Source organism: Mirounga leonina, unplaced genomic scaffold (genome assembly GCF_011800145.1).
Source record: "Mirounga leonina isolate KUSES-001 unplaced genomic scaffold, KU_Mleo_1.0 Mir_114, whole genome shotgun sequence".
Classification (NCBI taxonomy): Eukaryota; Metazoa; Chordata; class Mammalia; order Carnivora; family Phocidae; genus Mirounga; species Mirounga leonina.
The window spans coordinates 12,320,552-12,338,161 of record NW_023270265.1 but is presented as its reverse complement, the minus strand read 5'-3'; the positions used below and the strand labels follow the sequence as shown (position 1 = coordinate 12,338,161).

The 17,610-nt window shown below is 39.4% G+C and overlaps 1 protein-coding gene across 4 annotated transcripts in view; it reads left to right on the top strand.

Moving 5' to 3' along the window:
* The window catches only part of WAPL (WAPL cohesin release factor), an 89,548-nt gene extending 75,257 nt beyond the window's left edge, over positions 1-14,291 (top strand). For 2 of the 4 annotated variants that reach the window (XM_035023239.1, XM_035023230.1), the window contains exons 14-19: positions 171-286; positions 658-822; positions 3,874-4,081; positions 7,142-7,230; positions 11,559-11,654; positions 11,948-13,723. In XM_035023239.1, coding sequence (XP_034879130.1) covers positions 171-286; positions 658-822; positions 3,874-4,081; positions 7,142-7,230; positions 11,559-11,654; positions 11,948-12,013 — 740 coding nt within the window. In that variant the 3' untranslated portion in view covers positions 12,014-13,723. Of the gene's footprint in view, positions 1-170; positions 287-657; positions 823-3,873; positions 4,082-7,141; positions 7,231-11,558; positions 11,655-11,947 lie in introns of all 4 variants that reach the window. The other 2 variants (XM_035023234.1, XM_035023243.1) reach the window with 2 other exon arrangements.
* Positions 14,292-17,610: the final 3,319 nt, after the last annotated feature.

The following is a 17,610-nucleotide window of genomic DNA, read 5'->3' as shown; positions in this document are numbered from 1 at the left end:
AGGACCAGCCTGGTAGCTTGGTTTGGAAATAGTACAGTCAAAAATATATTTCAATAAAGAAATAGCTATACATTTCTAACTTTTAATATCAATGTTAATGAATATTGGTTATTAGTGTTATATAGAAGAATCCATAACAATTTTCACATTGTTAACATTCCTTATTTCAGAGTGGGGCAGTACCAAAACGGGAGAACAGGATGGCTTGATTGGCACAGCAATGAACTGTGTGCTTCAGGTTCCAAAGTACCTACCTCAGGAGCAGAGATTTGATATTCGAGTGCTGGTGAGTTGGAGTGACTGTTTCATGAAGGAGTATTTGATCTATTGAGATGAAAAAAATTTCATCTTTGTTTTGGGTTTAAGAACCAACTATTTGATACATGGTGGATTTCACTGGATTCCTTGTGAACATACCTTATTGTACAAAAGAGAGCTATGAAGGGTTCTGTGCAAAAATTAAAAGAACTAAAAGTAGTGATTTTTAAAAAGTGGTGAAATCATTGGGAAGACCATTATCTTACATACTGGTTTTTAACCATTTAGTGGGTGGTAGTACACTGATTAGGTTTCTAGCTGCCAACAAAAGTTATGTATATTGTTTTGATGTGCTTTTAATTCCCACCTGTGGTAATAAGCATGTTTTAATTTTTGTAGGGCTTAGGTCTACTGATAAATCTAGTGGAGTATAGTGCTCGGAATCGGCACTGTCTTGTCAACATGGAAACATCATGTTCTTTTGATTCTTCCCTCTGTAGTGGAGAAGGAGATGATAGTTTAAGGATAGCTGGACAAATTCATGCCGTTCAGGCTTTAGTGCAGGTAAGGAACAACTTCAAAACAAGCTAACACCTTCAGTTTTTTGCATTGTCCAACTTCTTCATCAGTTGCACCTCCCTCCTCTCTCCCTCCCTCCTCCCTTTGTGTGTGTGTGTGTGTATGTGTCTGTGTCTGTCTGTCTCTCACCCTTATCAGTTCACTGAGAAGTAGGTACATTGGGTTAGAATTTATACCTTTCTGTCCTTTACTGCATTGACAGTTAACTGTAATAATCACTCGTTAGGCATTGATAGTGAAAAGGAGAAACAGGCATATTTGTTGATAAATCAAAAGATTATTGGTAACAAATTGGGAATCAAGTCCCATCCCCAATCCCGTGCAGTTCAGGTCCTTCAAGCATTTACTTCCTGGTCTGATCTGTGTCTAGTACTTTGTGTTCCTAAGTATTGGGCCATACTTTTCCCCTTTTGGGGGGTGAGGGAATACTTTTCAAAGTATGTTTGTGGAGTAATTTCCTGGCTTAAGAATTGTGTCAGGGGGTGCCTGCATGGCTCAGTCAGTAAAGCATCTGCCTTTGGCTCAGGTCATGATCCCGGAGCCTTGGGATCCACCCCAGCATCAGGCTCCCTGCCCAGTGGGGAGTCTGCTTCTCCCTCTCCCTCTGCTCCCCCCACTTCGTGCTCTCTCTCAAATACATGAATAAAATCTTAAAAAAAAAAAAATTGTATCAGAGTATGTATATTTAAAATTTGATGTGTCGGGGCACCTGGGTGGCTCAGATGGTTAAGCGTCTGCCTTCGGCTCAGGTCATGATCTCAGGGTCCTGGGATCGAGTCCCGCATCGGGCTCCCTGCTCTTCGGGAGCCTGCTTCTCCCTCTGCCTCTCTCTCTCTCTCTGTCTGTCATGAATGAATAAATAAAAAAAAAAAAAAAAAAAAAATTTGATGTGTCGGATGTTACAAGAAACTGATAAATTATTGGACACTAAAAAAAAAAAATTTTTTTTTTTTTAAATAAAAATTGAGGGACACCTAGGTGGCTCAGTTGGTTGAGTGTCTGCCTTCAGCTCAGGTCATGATCCCAGGGTCCTGGGATCAAGTCCACATCGGGCTCCTTGCTCAGTGGGGAGCCTGGTTCTCCCTCTGCCTGCTATTCCCCCTGCTGCTCCCCCTGCTTGTGCGTTCTCTCTCTGACAAATAAAATAGAAATCTTTAAAAAAAAACTAAAGATAAAATTGATATCTCTGTGGGGTACCTGGCTGGCTCGGTTGGAGGAGCATGTGCTCTTGATCTCAGAGTTACGAGCTCAAACCACCCCACATTGAGTGTAGAGATTAAATAATCTTTTAAAAAATGAAAATAAAAATTGATGTCACCTGATCCCAGCCAGTAAACATAGTCTCTCTCCTCAGTTTACACTTTTCCCAAAAAACTGCATGTGAGTTTTTGTTTCTTGATAATGGTGGGCATTGTAGTTATTAACTTTTTTTTCCAGTCTAATAGGTTCCTAACTACCTTTGTTATTTCTTTCCTTAAATGACAATTTGCATATGTTCAGAATTGGTAATGAACTGTCCATTTTATTGTTTCTGAAACCTTTGCTACCCTGTTAATCCTTTTGGCCTTTTTGAAACTAGTAATCCTTGAAAGAAGTAACCCACAACAGCTTGATCTTTTCCTGAGTCATAACTAGGACCCCATCATTCTCTTCTCAAATACTTTGAACTCAGGAGTTCTTTTATACTATTAAAAATTATTAGGGACTCCAGAGAATTTTTGTTTATGTGTGTTCAATCTATTGATATTTACTGAATTTGAAATCAAAACTGAGAAAATTAAAATTATAAAACAAAGACACTCCTTCCATTAGCCATCAGAGCAGTAACATAATCACATAGTATGTAGATCCTGGAAAACACTATACACTCAAGAGAGAATGAAAAGTGATTATTATGAATATGATTTTGACCTCACAGATTCTACAAAGGGGTTTTGGGGATCCCGAAATTTTAAGAAATTTTAATACCACTTTTATATAAAGCTCAAATTTTATTTTCTTAAGGATATTAAAGTTTATATACCACTCTTCACTATGCTCAGCAAACTTTTGAGGCCTGCTTGGCATTTGATTTTCAGGTAGTTGTTTTTAGTAACTTGGAGTTTTTCCCAAATCCTATCAATAAATGCTTTCCATACATTCAGCTCTGTACCAGCAAGCACAAGGAAAATTAAGTACATGAAAGCAAGGAATCCAGTGGTTCCCTTTTGACTTAGTTGTCACTGTGTTCTTCCATTGTTAATAATAGTCGAGGTCCAGTTCTGAGTCCTCTTGAGACCTTTTGCTTTTTATTTTTACTGGTGCTTGTTTATCTCTTTATTTTTTTAATATCTACCTATCTATGAGAGAGAGCAAGCCGACAGGGTGGGTGGCGGGGAGGGGCAGAGGGAGAGATAATTTTTTTTTTTTTAAGATTTTATTTACTTACTTGTCAGAGAGAGAGCACAAGCAGGGGGAGTGGCAGGCAGAGGGAGAAGCAGGCTCCCTGCTGAGCAAGGAGCCTGATGTGGGAGTCAGTCCCAGGACCTTGGGATCATGACCCAAGCCGAAGGCAGCCTCTTAACCGACTGAGCCACTCAGGCATCCCTTGTTTATCTCTTTAAATTTCTTTTTAAAGAGGCCATGTTGCTTTTCCCCAATATTATGTAGTTTTATTTAGTGTCTTTTCTTTCTTAATTTATTTAGTTTGCTCAGGCTTTAAAAAATTCTTTTACATCAAGTTTGTAATTTTTGCTTGAAATATCCTGTCATTATCCAATTTAAGGGCAAGTGTTAAGATTTGCATTCTTACAAACAGAATGCCTGTATCATTATTAGATACATTTAGTTTACTTGATTGAATCCCAGCAGCATTTATACTTTCCTTTTTGCCTTCAGTTGGTTGTAGAGCAAACGCTTTTCTTGTTAACTTACCCCTTTTAACCAGATAGCATGCTTCTTAGGGTTAGTGATTTTAAAAGCAAATATACCTTATATTTGGGTACATACATGTTGCTTGGTGTTCTTTTAATAATCTTCAAAAATAATTTTTATCAGCTTTTCCTTGAGCGAGAACGAGCAGCCCAGTTGGCAGAAAGTAAAACAGATGAATTGATCAAAGATGCTCCCACCACTCAGCATGATAAGAGTGGAGAGTGGCAAGAGACAAGTGGAGAAATACAGTGGGTATCAACTGAAAAGACTGATGGTACAGAAGAGAAACATAAGAAGGAGGAGGACGATGAAGAACTTGACCTCAATAAAGGTACATTTATTTTAAGTCATGTATTCAAATTGAAAATGTTTTCTCCCTCTGAAACTTTAATTCATGTGTTGTCATAATCTTGCTATTCTTTTTTTTTTTAATGATTTTACTTATTTATTTGACAGCGAGAGTAAGCACACAAGCACGGGGGAGCAACAGAGGGAAAGGGAGAAGCAGGCTTCCCGCTAAGCAGGGAGCCCGATGCAGGGCTTGATCCCAGGACCCTGAGATCGTGACCCGAGCCAAAGGCAGTCGCTTAACCTACTGAGACACTCAGGCGCCCCTTGCTATTCTTTTATGACCTCTCGAGTTCAGTGCAGACAAGCTTTAGTATTTTTTTTTTTTTTTAAGATTTTATTTATTTGACAGACACCGCGAGAAAGAGGGAACACAAGCAGAGGGAGTGGGAGGGAGAAGCAGGTTTCCTGCTAAGCAAGGATCCTGATGTGGGGCTCGATCCCAGGATCCCGGGATCATGACCTGAGCCGAAGGCAGATGCTTAACAACTGAGCCACCCAGGCGCCCCCAAGCTTTAGTATTTCAGTGCTCATAGATAGGAGTTCTTTGCTGGCTTCCTAGCAGTGAGGAAGGTGCATGTGCAGTGCCGGAAAAGTCTCCCTTTCCTTCCTGCTCTGGCCTTTCATTACTCACCTGAAAAGAGAGTGGTTCAACAATAGGACTCCTAAAGGTTTTTACAGTTTTGAAATTTTGAGATTCCTGTATGAGCCTCACTTTATAAATTGAGATCTGGTTTGTTTTTTTTTTTTTCTTTTTAAGATTTTATTTGTTTGAGAGAGAGCATGAGTGGGGGAGTTGGGTTGGGCAGAGGGAGAGGGAGAAGCAGATTCCTCGCTGATCAGGTAGCCTGATGGTGGGACTCGATCCCAGGATCCTGGGATCATGACCTGAACTGAAGGCAGATGCTTAACCAACTAAGCCACCCAGGCACCCTAAATTGAGATCTATTATCATATCATCATAAATTACAGTAATAGTTCCCTTTTTTAAAGATTGATTTAATGTTGTTAGTCTCCATACAGTACATCATTAGTTTTTGATGTAGTGTTCCATGATTCATTGTTTGCATATAACACCTAATGCTCCATGCGATACGTGCCCTCCTTAATACCCATCACTGGGCTAACCAATCCCCCCACCCCCCTCCCCTCTAAAACCCTCAATTTGATTCCCGGAGTCCATAGTCTCTCATGGTTCATTACGGTAGTAGTTCTCAAATGGTATGTAGTAGCTTGCAAGCACAGTAAGGAATACACTGAAGGAGACATTACATTTATTATCTGTTGTCAGCAACTGGTATTGGATTACTGTTTATGCAAGTACTACAGGATAGCCATTTGTCACTCAAGTTACGAAATTATATGTTTAGCCTCACGAAGCTAGGAAGCACGTCCCAGCACATGTCTTTTTCTGAGCCTAGTCTCTTTCTCTTACGCCCACTTTTCCACTAATGCCATTAGTTCTAATATTGTAAGAAATTGCTGTTTCTTTTTCTAAGTGTTCATGTTCCCTTTGGAATAGTATTTTTGGTTGCTTAGCAGTCTTTTTTAATAACCGCTCTATTGGGGTATGTGTTAGCTTATGAGGACTGCTGTAACAAAGTACTGTAGACTGAGTGGCTTAAACAACAGTTCTGGAGGATCAGCGTGTCAGGGTTGGTCTCAGGCTTGTCTCTCCAAGCTTGGATTGTAGGTGGCCATCTTTTGCCTATCTTTTTAGATAGTCTTCCCTCTATGTATATCTTTGTTCTAATCTCCTGTTATGAGGATGGCAGACAGATTAGGACCCCACCCCAGTGACCTCATTTAAACTACCTCTTTAATTAAACACCCAATCTAAGTGTAAACATACCCTGAGGTACTGGGGGTTAGGAGTTCAGCATATGCAGGGGGTGGGGCCATAGTTCAGTCCATAACAAGGTAAAATTCACCCTTTGAAAGTGAACAATTGAGTAGTTTTCAGTACATTCACAAGCTTGTGCAACCATCACCCGCATTTTCATCACCCCCAAAAGAAACCCCATACCCATTTAGCAGCCATTACTCCCTGTTCTCCCCTCCCCAGCCAGTGGCAACCACTAATTCTGTCTCTGGATTTGCCTTATTTTGGACATTTCATGTAAATGGAATAATATGTAGCCCTTTGTGACTGGCTTCTTTCACTTAGCCTAATGTTTTCCAGGTTCATTCCTGTTGTAACATGTTACTAGTACTTAATTCCTTTTTATAGCCAAATATTCCATTGTAGGTATGTACCACACTTTATCTGGTTATCAGTTAATGGATGTTTGGGTTGTGTCCACCTGTGGCTCTTATGAATGATGCTGCTGTGACATAGCATTCATGTACAAGTTTTTATGTGAACATATATTTTCACTTCTCTTGGGTGAAAGTGATGGATTATTTAAGTCAGTGTTTAACATTTTAAGGAACTACCATACTCTTTTCCAAAATGACTGCTTCATTTTACATTCCTACTGGCCATGTTTAAGGGTTCTGGTTTCTCCAAATCCTTACAAATAGTTATTTGTCTTTTTTATTTTAGCCATCCTAGTGGGTGTGAAGGTATATGTCACTTGATTGGCAGTTCCCCGTTGAATAAATGGTGTCAAGCATGTTTTCACGTGCTTCGTGCTTATTGCTCATTTACATATCTCCGTTGCCTCTTCACTTTCTTGATGGTGTCTTTTGAAACACAGAAGTTTGTTTGATGTTCGGTTTATCTAATTTTGTCACTTTTGGTTTTGGTGTGGTATCTAAGAAGCCATTTCATAACCCGAGGTCATAAAGATTTAGTCCTTTATTTTTGTTTAAGAGTAGTTTTATGGTTTTTGTGCTTATATTAAGGTCCCTCGTTCATTTGCATAATTTTTTGTTCATTTGTGTGGATATCCCATTTTCCTAGCACCATCTATCAATGTTTAAGGAGTTCTGAAGAAAAGATAACTAACAGAATTGTTGGTGTTCTGGGTGGGGTTGTTTTTTTGTTGTTATTTTGGTTTTGGTAATACACTGTAACAGTTTTGTGTTTAAATATTCTCAGCCCTTCAGCATGCTGGCAAACACATGGAGGATTGCATTGTGGCCTCATACACAGCACTACTTCTTGGGTGTCTCTGCCAGGAGAGTCCAGTAAGTAATAGTTCAGTATTGTTTTATGTGTCTTAAAAAGATTGCATTGTGACAACTTTGTACCATTACCTAATTAACTTATGTATTACTTTATTTTCCCCCTCATGTTAAAACTTTCAAATATTTGGTAAACTTTTTTATAATTGTTTATTTTTTTTTTATTTGGTAAACTTTTAAAGGTACATTCTAAAATTAGGAGTAATTGGGTTTAATGAGAAAGTTTTTGATTGATGGATGAATTGATTCACATGGCTTTGATTGAAGTAAAAGCATAATACAAAACCTGTGCTCAGCTGGCTTAAGATGGAAAAGCGTAGTCTCAGTGATACTATCAAGGACTCAGAAAATTTATCTTTAGACCCTACTGTCCTCTGCATGTTGTCTTGTACTAGGTCTCCTCCTGGCCCTATGCTGTCTGTGGCTGCATGTCTCATCTAGTTAAATAATGTCCAACAGAAGGTGGCTTCTTGTCTGTTTCTTTTTAAGAGCAGTGCTCTTTCCCCCTAGGATCCCTCCACACTCACTGCACCAAGTAGACTTCCCCTTATCTTGGCCAGCATTGGCTCACATGGCTTTTGTTTGAACCACTTGCTGGCAAGGAAAATGGGATTACTATGTGAAGATTTAGATTATGATGATGTAAGTTAGAAGTATTAGTGTCCAGTTGGTGGGGCTGAGTTAGCACGGAAGCGGACAGTTCTGGCTACTGGGACGGTCATTGGGAGGACTTTCTTAGGGAAAGGTCTAGTGGAAGAGCCAGATTTTAAAATGAAAACTTTAAAGTTCTTTTCCTTAGGAACCAAGGGCATTCAGGAGGCAAGAATGGAAGTCTATTCTGTAGTGAAAGGGTTAGCTTCTCTTTTGTGGTGTTTGGTTTTTTCTGACTCCCTATCTGTCTCTTCCATATTTATATTATAGTCAAGCTCTGATCTAAATGCACAGTAGCCTGCTCCACTGTGGCCCTTACTGGCACCACGGCTTTCAGGAACAAGACCAGAGTTCTCATCATGGCTGTGCAGGCCCTGCAGGATCTTTATCCCCTTTCCTGGAATCTTTTCAGCTCAGTCCTTTTCCTTATTTCCTTAAATTCAGAGATTTTAAGGGCAAAGGGGAAAGAATGGGCATACTATTTGAATTTAATGATTTTTAGGTATTCTATTTTGCACACACTCTAGTTTCGGGTATGTTCTTAAGTAATGGGTCTAGACATTAACATATGATACTAGCACATGTGATTTATCTTTGGCCATTTTTCTCATGTAAATAAATTCCTATTCATATGTCTCTCAAGATTTTATTTATCTAATTGACAGGGAGAGAGAGAGAGAGACAGCATGAGAGGGAATACAAGCAGGGGGGGTGGGAGAGGAAGAAGCAGGCTTCCGGCTGAGCAGGGACCCCGATGCGGGGCTCGATCCCAGGACCCTAGGATCATGACCTGAGCCGAAGGCAGTCGCTTAACCAACTGAGCCACCCAGGCGCCCCTGTCTCTACTCTAAAGAGATCATAGGGTCCTTAAGTTCTGGGCAGTGTTGTGAATTTGTAGAACTCTAGATGTCTTTTTTTTTTTTTTTTTTTAAGATTTTATTTATTTGACAGAGACACAGCGAGAGAGGGGAACACAAGCAGGGGGAGTGGGAGAGGGAGAAGCAGGCTCCCGGCCGAGCAGGGAGCCCGATGCGGGGCTCGATCCCAGGACCCTGGAATCATGACCTGAGCCAAAGGCAGACACTCAACGACTGAGCCACCCAGGCGCCCCTCTAGATGTCTTTATTGCCTTGGGGTGGGGTCATTATTAACCCCAAAAAACTAGTTGATACATAAATTGTAAAGGAAATTGGTTTGCTGAATAGTGTAAGTGGAAGAGAGACGAGAAAGCAGGTGGTTGTACCAAATGCTGCTTTATGGTAAAGGGCTGCATGCTTAGGAAGCCCAGGGGATTGGGTCTTCTTCCATTGCACACCATGCATCTGGTGCATTGCAGTGGTCAGTCTCCTCACTGGTCTTTGTCTTTCCTGCTCTCTTGAATCCATTCCTGACATCTTGGACACTACCACCACAGCTAACTTCGCAAAGAACACATCTGATCACTACTCTTACCAGTCTTCTTGGCTTTCCATCATTTAGGGAATCACCACTTTGTTTACTACTACAAGTAAAACTTGTTAAAACTGCTTCTACTTTTTCTAAATCTGTCATACCTGTTGGGTATTTTCTAAATTGCCCAAATAAGCCATGCCATTTCTCATTTTCTTTTTTTTTTTTTTTAAGTAATCTCTGTACCCAGTGTGGGGCTTGAACTCACAAATCTGAGATTGAGTTGCATGCTTTTCCGAAAGAGCCCCTCTCATTTTTTCTTTTTGTACCTGCTGTTCTCTGTTTAAAAACACATGCTATGACTGTCCTTCCCATGCCCCAGCCACTGTATGTTGCATTCTGTAGAGTATTGATAAAAAAGGGTTTGATTATTGAGGGTTTCACTGAAAACCTAGGGTCTAATCATTGATTTTGTATCATAGCAATGCACTTTTCTACTGAGCAGCCTTCATAGCCACCATATTCCTACCATCGTGCTGTCATGCTGCCTTCCTGGAAATTGTTTTTTAAAGACTTTTTTTTTTTTTTTTTTTTAAGATTTTATTTGACAGAGAGACAGTGAGAGGGAACACAAACAGGGGGAGTGGGAGAGGGAGAAGCAGGCTTCCCGCTCAGCTGGGAGCCCGAAGTGGGGCTCGATCCCAGGACCCTGGGATCATGACCTGAGCCGAAGGCAGACGCTCAGCGACTGAGCCACCCAGGTGCCCCTAAAGACATTCTTAAATCCAGCTTTCCTTTAGCTCTGTAGTTTCCATCGGGATTGCCCTTATAACATTCACCACTTCAGTATATTTTTTAAGCATTTTGTAAAATCTCTGTGTTTTAGCTGCAGTGTTAACTCAGTAGGAGTAAATTTGCACTCCACCTCACAGCTGGGGATGGGTAGTGGCTTTTGGTGGGAACGTGGCTCACTTAGAATATGGGTGATTGATATTGCATAATTACTTTAGTAACGTTTATTAGATCTTTTCTGAAACTGTATTCATACTATTTTGTTTCTTTATAATTGCAAAAGTATGCTGACAAGAATTTAAAAAAAAGGGAGAGGGAGGGGTGCTTGGGTGGCTTAGTCAGTTGAGCCTTCTACTCTTGATTTTGGCTCCGTTCATGATCTTTTTTTTTTTTTTTTTAAAGATTTTATTTATTATTTGACAGAGAGAGAGAGCACATGAGAGGGGGGAGGGGCAGAGGGAGAAGCAGACTCCCTGCCGAGCAGGGAGCCCGATGCGGGACTCGATCCCAGGACTCCAGGATCATGACCTGAGCCGAAGGCAGTCGCCCAACCAACTGAGCCACCCAGGCGCCCCTCTGGTCATGATCTTGATCCAGATCAAAGCCCCCAACACCCCACCCCCTCCACTCACCCCCACCACCCCACCCCCTCCACTCACCCCCACCCCTGGTCAGGCTCCATGCTGGGCATGGAGCCTGATTAAGATTTTCTCTCTCTCTCTCCCCCCCACCTCAAAAAAATAAATAAAAAGGGAGAGAGGGGACCAGTGGCAAATTCCTTAAAAGCATAATATGTAGTCTTTTTCCCTGCCCCCAGCAACAAAAATCAGAAACTCCTCCCGCCTTGTGGCCTAAATCTCAGGACAAATTTTCTTTTGTGCTTTTTTGATGTAGGTGAACATACTTAAAAGAGCCTTTCCTTTTATTATTTATCTTTAAAACATTGAAAAAATACATTGAAATAGAAAAGGGTTTTAAGCAAGTTATATATTTTCCATGTGGCAGATTGGTTATATATATACATAGTGCTCTCTCCTGGCATTGCTGACATTCTCTCATGAAACTAGATTATCTTTGGAAAGATCTAGTTAATTCCTGGCCTACATAAGAACATGAGGATTTTTGTTACTCCATAAGCACCTTGGGTACGTTCTCACTTTCCGCCTCCTTTTCTTGACACTGCTTCCCACCCCAACGCACACACACTCAACAGTGCATTTTGTTCTTTCAGGCATTTTTCTGTATATTTACAAAAGGAAATATGGATACAAGAGTAGCTTTTGCCAGTTTTACCTTTCTGAGGATGGGATGGGATAGGGAATGGACAGACACACACAGTTTAGTAGGAGGGTGGAAAAGGAAATGGCATGTTAAACAAGGAGTTCAAGGACCTCGTAGAAGTTTGGAAGAAGATATGTGCCAAAACTAGCAACACAGTGCAGGGTGCAAACTCCGGTTTTCTGCCACCTGACCAGTATTTCTTTGATCTCTTTTCTCAGATCAATGTGACCACTGTGCGAGAATATCTGCCAGAAGGGGACTTTTCAATAATGACAGAGATGCTCAAAAAATTCCTGAGCTTCATGAATCTTACTGTAAGTAGCTTCTGTTGCAGCTTCTGTGGTCATAAATATGATGCATTAATGACCATAGAAATGAAAATACTATGTGGCCCTCGTGACTAGAAGCAAAAAGGGATTCTCTTGTGTTCTTTTTAAGATAATTATTATGGCCAAATATATTGATACTCTGTTATCAAAGCTACAATTTAATATTAGTGTGTTTTGATTCATAGTGTTCAGTTTAGTGAAGCTAAAAAATTTAAGCTTTGATTTGATGCTTGTTAAAGCAGTATTAACTGTTACTTCCTCTCTCCGCCTCCCTTCAGTGTGCTGTTGGAACCACAGGCCAGAAATCTATCTCCAGAGTGATTGAGTACTTGGAACATTGCTAGCTGCTTTACCTTTGCTTCAGGTGCTCGGTAATGCTGGAGCTATTCTTAGACAGAGAAAAGTCATGAAAGAAGTCCTTGAAGATAAACCAAGAACATTCATCAGTATCATTCATGTTTGGATTTTTAAGGCCACCTGATTTCTTCATCATGCATTCTGCATTTGCTAAATGACAGTTACTACATCAATCTGCAACTATCAAAAATGAGGGAAAAGGTTCAGGCTGTTAACAATTCTGTGCAGTATTTAAATACACTTACTTTGGCAGAGTTTATAGTCTCCCCTGTCCTCTTGCTTTATTCTGGGCAAGTTGTAAGGGGAGAGTTTGTGCTGCTCTTAGTGCAACTGCTGTGTGTGTTGAGCCACTGTTGTCATGCCAGCCAGGTGCAGAGGCAGCTTAGCTACTGAGGTATCGAATGTTTTGAGGACATTCTAGACAACAGCTTAGTTCCTTTTTCAGGCTCATTTGCTTTTGCTTTTTTGTTGAATGATTCCAATCGTAAATAAAGCTTTTAATAATTTTGTGAATTTTTTTTTCGTTGTTGTTCCCTGAACTACTGTCTATATTTAAAATTAGATGGAATCCAAAGACACAAGGGATTGATAGTATATTTTTTTATTTTTGATTTGGTTTGGGTTGTTGAACTATTTTTCACTTTTGAGACCATGACCATATTATCATACCATGATGAATCATAGCTGTAGACACAAGAAAACCAACAACAGTTTGAGGGAATATTATGTAAGATGATGTGCCCTGTTAAAGGATGAAGCAAAATAGACAAACCCAGGGTAGTTTCAGCTTAATGCTAGAGGCGGCTCTTGAAACATTAAGTTTTGAGGGGGGACTCTCTAGATATATTTTCTAATGTTCAGTACAGTAAATATAAGGAAGCTAAAACACCAATGTGGAATTCATGTTTCCAGATAATGTGTATATTCTTCTATAGAGTGACAGGATCAAATGCATAAACGCAAAGCCTTAAATTGCTGGTTCAGAGAAGATCCTTTTTTTCATTCAGATTCTTAGTTCATAGAACAGTGTGTTTGGAAAACAGTCATGGAACACACAAAACACATTTTATATATTTCACAACATTGCAAATCTTTCTTGTGTTAATTATTGTTCAGACCACTGGTTAAACTTTTTTTTGGTGATTGGGCCTGAATCCAGGCTTTCCAGAGATCTCTTTCATTAATACTTTTAAATACCTTTCAGGTAGTTATATCATGTTTCTTCATTGGATTTGTAAAACTTGAAGCCATAAAAATATTAGTTTGGTGTGTATTGAGGAAAATAGCTGAAAGTCTAATTGTTACTCATTTAGACTTTGTTATTTCCTTGTATAAAGTGACAAATCGGGGCTCTTGTATCAGTGCCAGCTGTAATGTTTTTTAAATGCAGTGGCTGCCTTCTATTGTCTTCCTATTTTTGATAATGCAGATTGTTGGGATATCTATAAGGAAGTAACTGATTCCAGGCAAATTGTTTTCTTCCTCCTACCCACCCAACCCCCACACATCACCTTTTAACAGCATAGTTATGCCAGTGTAACTTGGGAAAGATTGAGGTTTTATTTGCCCTGAGTATAAAAGCTAGCTTAGCAGACTGTTTTAAAAGTATATCAATAAATGATATTCATAAAACTGAATTAGGTATATTTTGTTTAATAATTTTAAAGTGCATTGATATTTATTAATCATTGGATTTAGGAAAAGGAACAGATTTTTGGTAAAACTGACTTGTGGCAGATGGTAAAGAATATTACAAAATGTTTGGATGAGAACAATCAGGGCGAACTACATTTTTCTGTTACACTGGTAATCATTTGAGAATTGATTTACCTCAGTGTTTAACAGTTTTTTGTTTTGTTTTGTTTTTTAAATAATAACTAATTGTCAAGCACTGATAGAAATGCAGACTTTGGTGGGGGGTGGTGGGGGAGAAATCACCTCACCAGCTGCAGTGCATTTGTGTGTTTTTAACCCTCGGAGAACTCTGCATTTTAGGGTACTTGAGGCTGACTTGCAAATTAAAGTTTTAAAGTAACCTTTTTTTCCATTGTAAATATTTCTGTAAATACTACCAATTGGAAATTAGAACAGTAGAGTACTTTTCTGAATCCAATCCTATTTTTATTTTATACAGTATTTCTCAGCTGTGATCTTTGGAGCAAAAGCCAACGGCAGGAAAAAAATAGTTTGTACCAGTTTCATGAAGTATGTCTTTGGGTTTTTGTAAATAATTTTAACTCAAATAAAATTGCTACTTTCAATACACATGTTGTCTTTAACATAAATCTATTGAACTGTTTTGGAGGAAGAAATCTCATGAACTTGATATAGCTGACTAGGGAAACAAGGTGTTACGTGAATTTCCCTTCAACATACACATAAAAACCAATTTTTATTAAACATTATGTACTTCTCCATGTTTTTAATACTTCTCTGAATGTAATGTCAGCTCTCAGAAACTCAGGTTCATTAATGATGGTGGTTTTCTGCTTGTATAGTTATGCCCTTGATGTGTATTTTAAGTTAGTTGCCTTAGTCTTTTTGCCCCTCTGAGTATGACACAAAACTTTATTTTTTTACAGTTGCTTTTTAGTTTTTCAGTTTTCTTCTTATCAGACTTTTAAGTTTCCTGAGTGGAATACAAGTGGTTTCCTTAACCTCTCCTCATTGCTTTTAATTACAAAACTAGATTGAAGGGTGTCTCCTTTGAGTTCCCATTCCAGCCATAAACAGTGTATAACCATGTTTAAAGAGTGCAGACTGTGGCTCTAGAAAGACCTAAACCACACACGTACCTTTGGAAAACAAGTGCTGATGTATGTTCGAGCAATTTCCCAGACAATTATCCTGCTTACTCGGCTAGAAGATGGGGCTCTTGCTTGCTTCAGGGTTGTGAAGACTCAGTGAAACCATGCATGTGAAGCAGTAGCACGTAGGTCCAAGTAAATGGTAGTTTTCACCAGTCTGTTTGCACTCTGTCAGGAAATTAAAATGTTCTAAATAACAGAGTAGAGTACTGTGACTATTTCAGACACCTGGGATAATGACTTTTATATTGCTGAGGTCATTGGGTTTGGGTCCCTTTAACTGCAAGTCTCTAAAATTATTTCCAGAATTGTTAATATCTTGGTAGTGACTAAAGCAGTGAGAAAATGGAACAAACTTCAGTGATTATTAAAATGTTTCAAACATGTCCCTCCGGTTTCTTCTTACATTAGAAGGAAGGACCGGGGGCGCCTGGGTGGCTCAGATGGTTAAGCATCTGCCTTCGGCTCAGGTCATGACCCCAGGGTCCTGGGATCGAGTCCCACATTGGGCTCCCTGCTCCTTGGGAGCCTGCTTCTCCCTCTGCCTCTTTGTCTCTGTCTCTCATGAATAAATAAATAAAATCTTTAAAAAAAAAAAAAAAAAGGAAGGACCGGAAGAGGTTTGCACAATTCACGGTCAGTTAATGGTCTCCTGATATTGGATGCATAGATTAATGACAAGTTTATTTTTTAGTAATCTCTACACCCAACATGGGGCTCGAACTCCTGACCTCGAGGGTTGCATGCTCTTCCAACTGAGCCAGCCAGGCACTCCTAGAATCTCTGAACAAAAAATTTGAATAATAAGTGTTTTGGTAAAACTTCTATTTCCTTGGTTTCTGTGCAATTTGAATACTCCAAAGGCTATGTACTGGCTAAAGGAGCAAAAATAGAAAACCATATCAGTATACTACCTAGTTTTCAGTTACCTAAAAGGGCCTGTTTGTTATCTAGAGTTGTATTACAGAGGATGTGGCTAAATGAAACTATACTGTTGGGAGGTTCATAAATCTTAAAAGTAGTTTAATACTTAGATTATAATATATATTAGAGATGGATGTTATAATCCCTACAACATCCAGTAAAAAACAATGCAAAGACATAATAGGTAGAGATGCTTACAAGAATAAATACGGAACACTGAAATATTTGGTTAACCAAAGTTGGGAAAAGAGTAACAAAAAAAAGAGAAAAATAGGAAACAAAGAGCAAGAGCAAATAGATTTAAGTAAAAGTGCAAAAAACCCCACCAAAACCTAAGACAGAACAACATCCACTAAATCTAACAATACCAATAATTATATGTAAGTATACCAAATACTCCAATTATAAGACAGATCATCAACTTGAAAAAGAGACCTGCTAAATACAAATAGTTTGAAAGAAAAAGGATGGGAAAGATAGACACTAAACATAAAGTTGAAGTGATTAAGACAAAAGATGAATATTAAGCTTAAGCATTTCATGATGATTAGGGGAAGGGGGAAATACATCAGTAAGGAATAATAATTGTGTCTATATACCTAGCAGAACTTTAAAAATACAGCAAAAACTAAAAGGTAGAAATAGACAAGGTCACAACTAGTTTGATATTTTAACACCCTTCAGGAATTGATAGGATGTATTTTTTTAAATCAGTAGGAAAAGTGATCTGAATGATCAACCACCTTGACTTAACTGAAATTTATGGGACACTACTCAACAGTTCTTCAGATGTACGTGAAGCTTTCACCAAGACAGACTAACAAGGTGGGTCATAAAACAAGTCTCACAGATGACTGGAGCCTTGACCACAAGGAATTACATCAGATATAAGTCAATATAGTACAATATGTAGAAAATGACATTTAAAAATAAACTATACTTTTTTTTAAAGATTTATTTATTTATTTGACAGAGAAAGAGAGCTCAAGCAGGGGGAGCTAAAGGCAGAGGGAGAGGGAGAAGCAGGCTCCCCGAGGAGCGGGGAGCCCGACACGGGGCTCAATCCCAGGACCCTGGGATCATGACCTGAGCCAAAGGCAGTTGCTTAACCAACTGAGCCACCCAGGTGCCCCGAAAAATCAACCATACATTTAAACCTACGACTCAGTCACATAGGAAATTAGAAAATAATTTGCGTTGAATGACAAAATTCAAATTAAAAATAAGGGATGTAGGTAAAACAGTGTTTAGAGGAAAATTAGCTTTAAATGCTTAGGAAGAAGGCTTAAAATCTAAATTTCTACCTGAAAAACTAGGGGAAAAAATGAGCAATTAAACCCAAGTAAGCTGGGGACACCTGGGTGGCTCAGTCGGTTAAGCGTCTGCCTTCAGCTCAGGTCATTATCTTGGGGTCCTGGGGGTCCCCCTGCATTGGCTCCCTGCTCAGCAGGGAGTCTGCTTCTCCCCCTCCCTCTGCCCCTCCACCCTGCTTAGGCTCTATCATTCTCTCGCTCAAATAAAATCTTAAAAGAACCCAGAAATTTTACCAAAGCCAAAATTTGGTTCTTTGAAAACTTAACTAAATTGATAAACACTTAGGACCAATCAAGAAAGAAAAGTCACAAATTACCAGGGTCTGTAATGAAAGATGGAATATCAATATAAACTATAGACATTTTATTTTTAAAGATTTTATTTAGGGGTGCCTGGGTGGCTCAGTCAGTTAAATGTCTGCCTTGGCTCAGGTCATGATCCCAGGGTCCTGGGATGAAGTCCCCCATAGGGCTCCCTGCTCAGTGGGGAGTCTGCTTCTCCCTCTCCCTCTGCCTGCTACTCCCCCTGCTTGTGTGCTC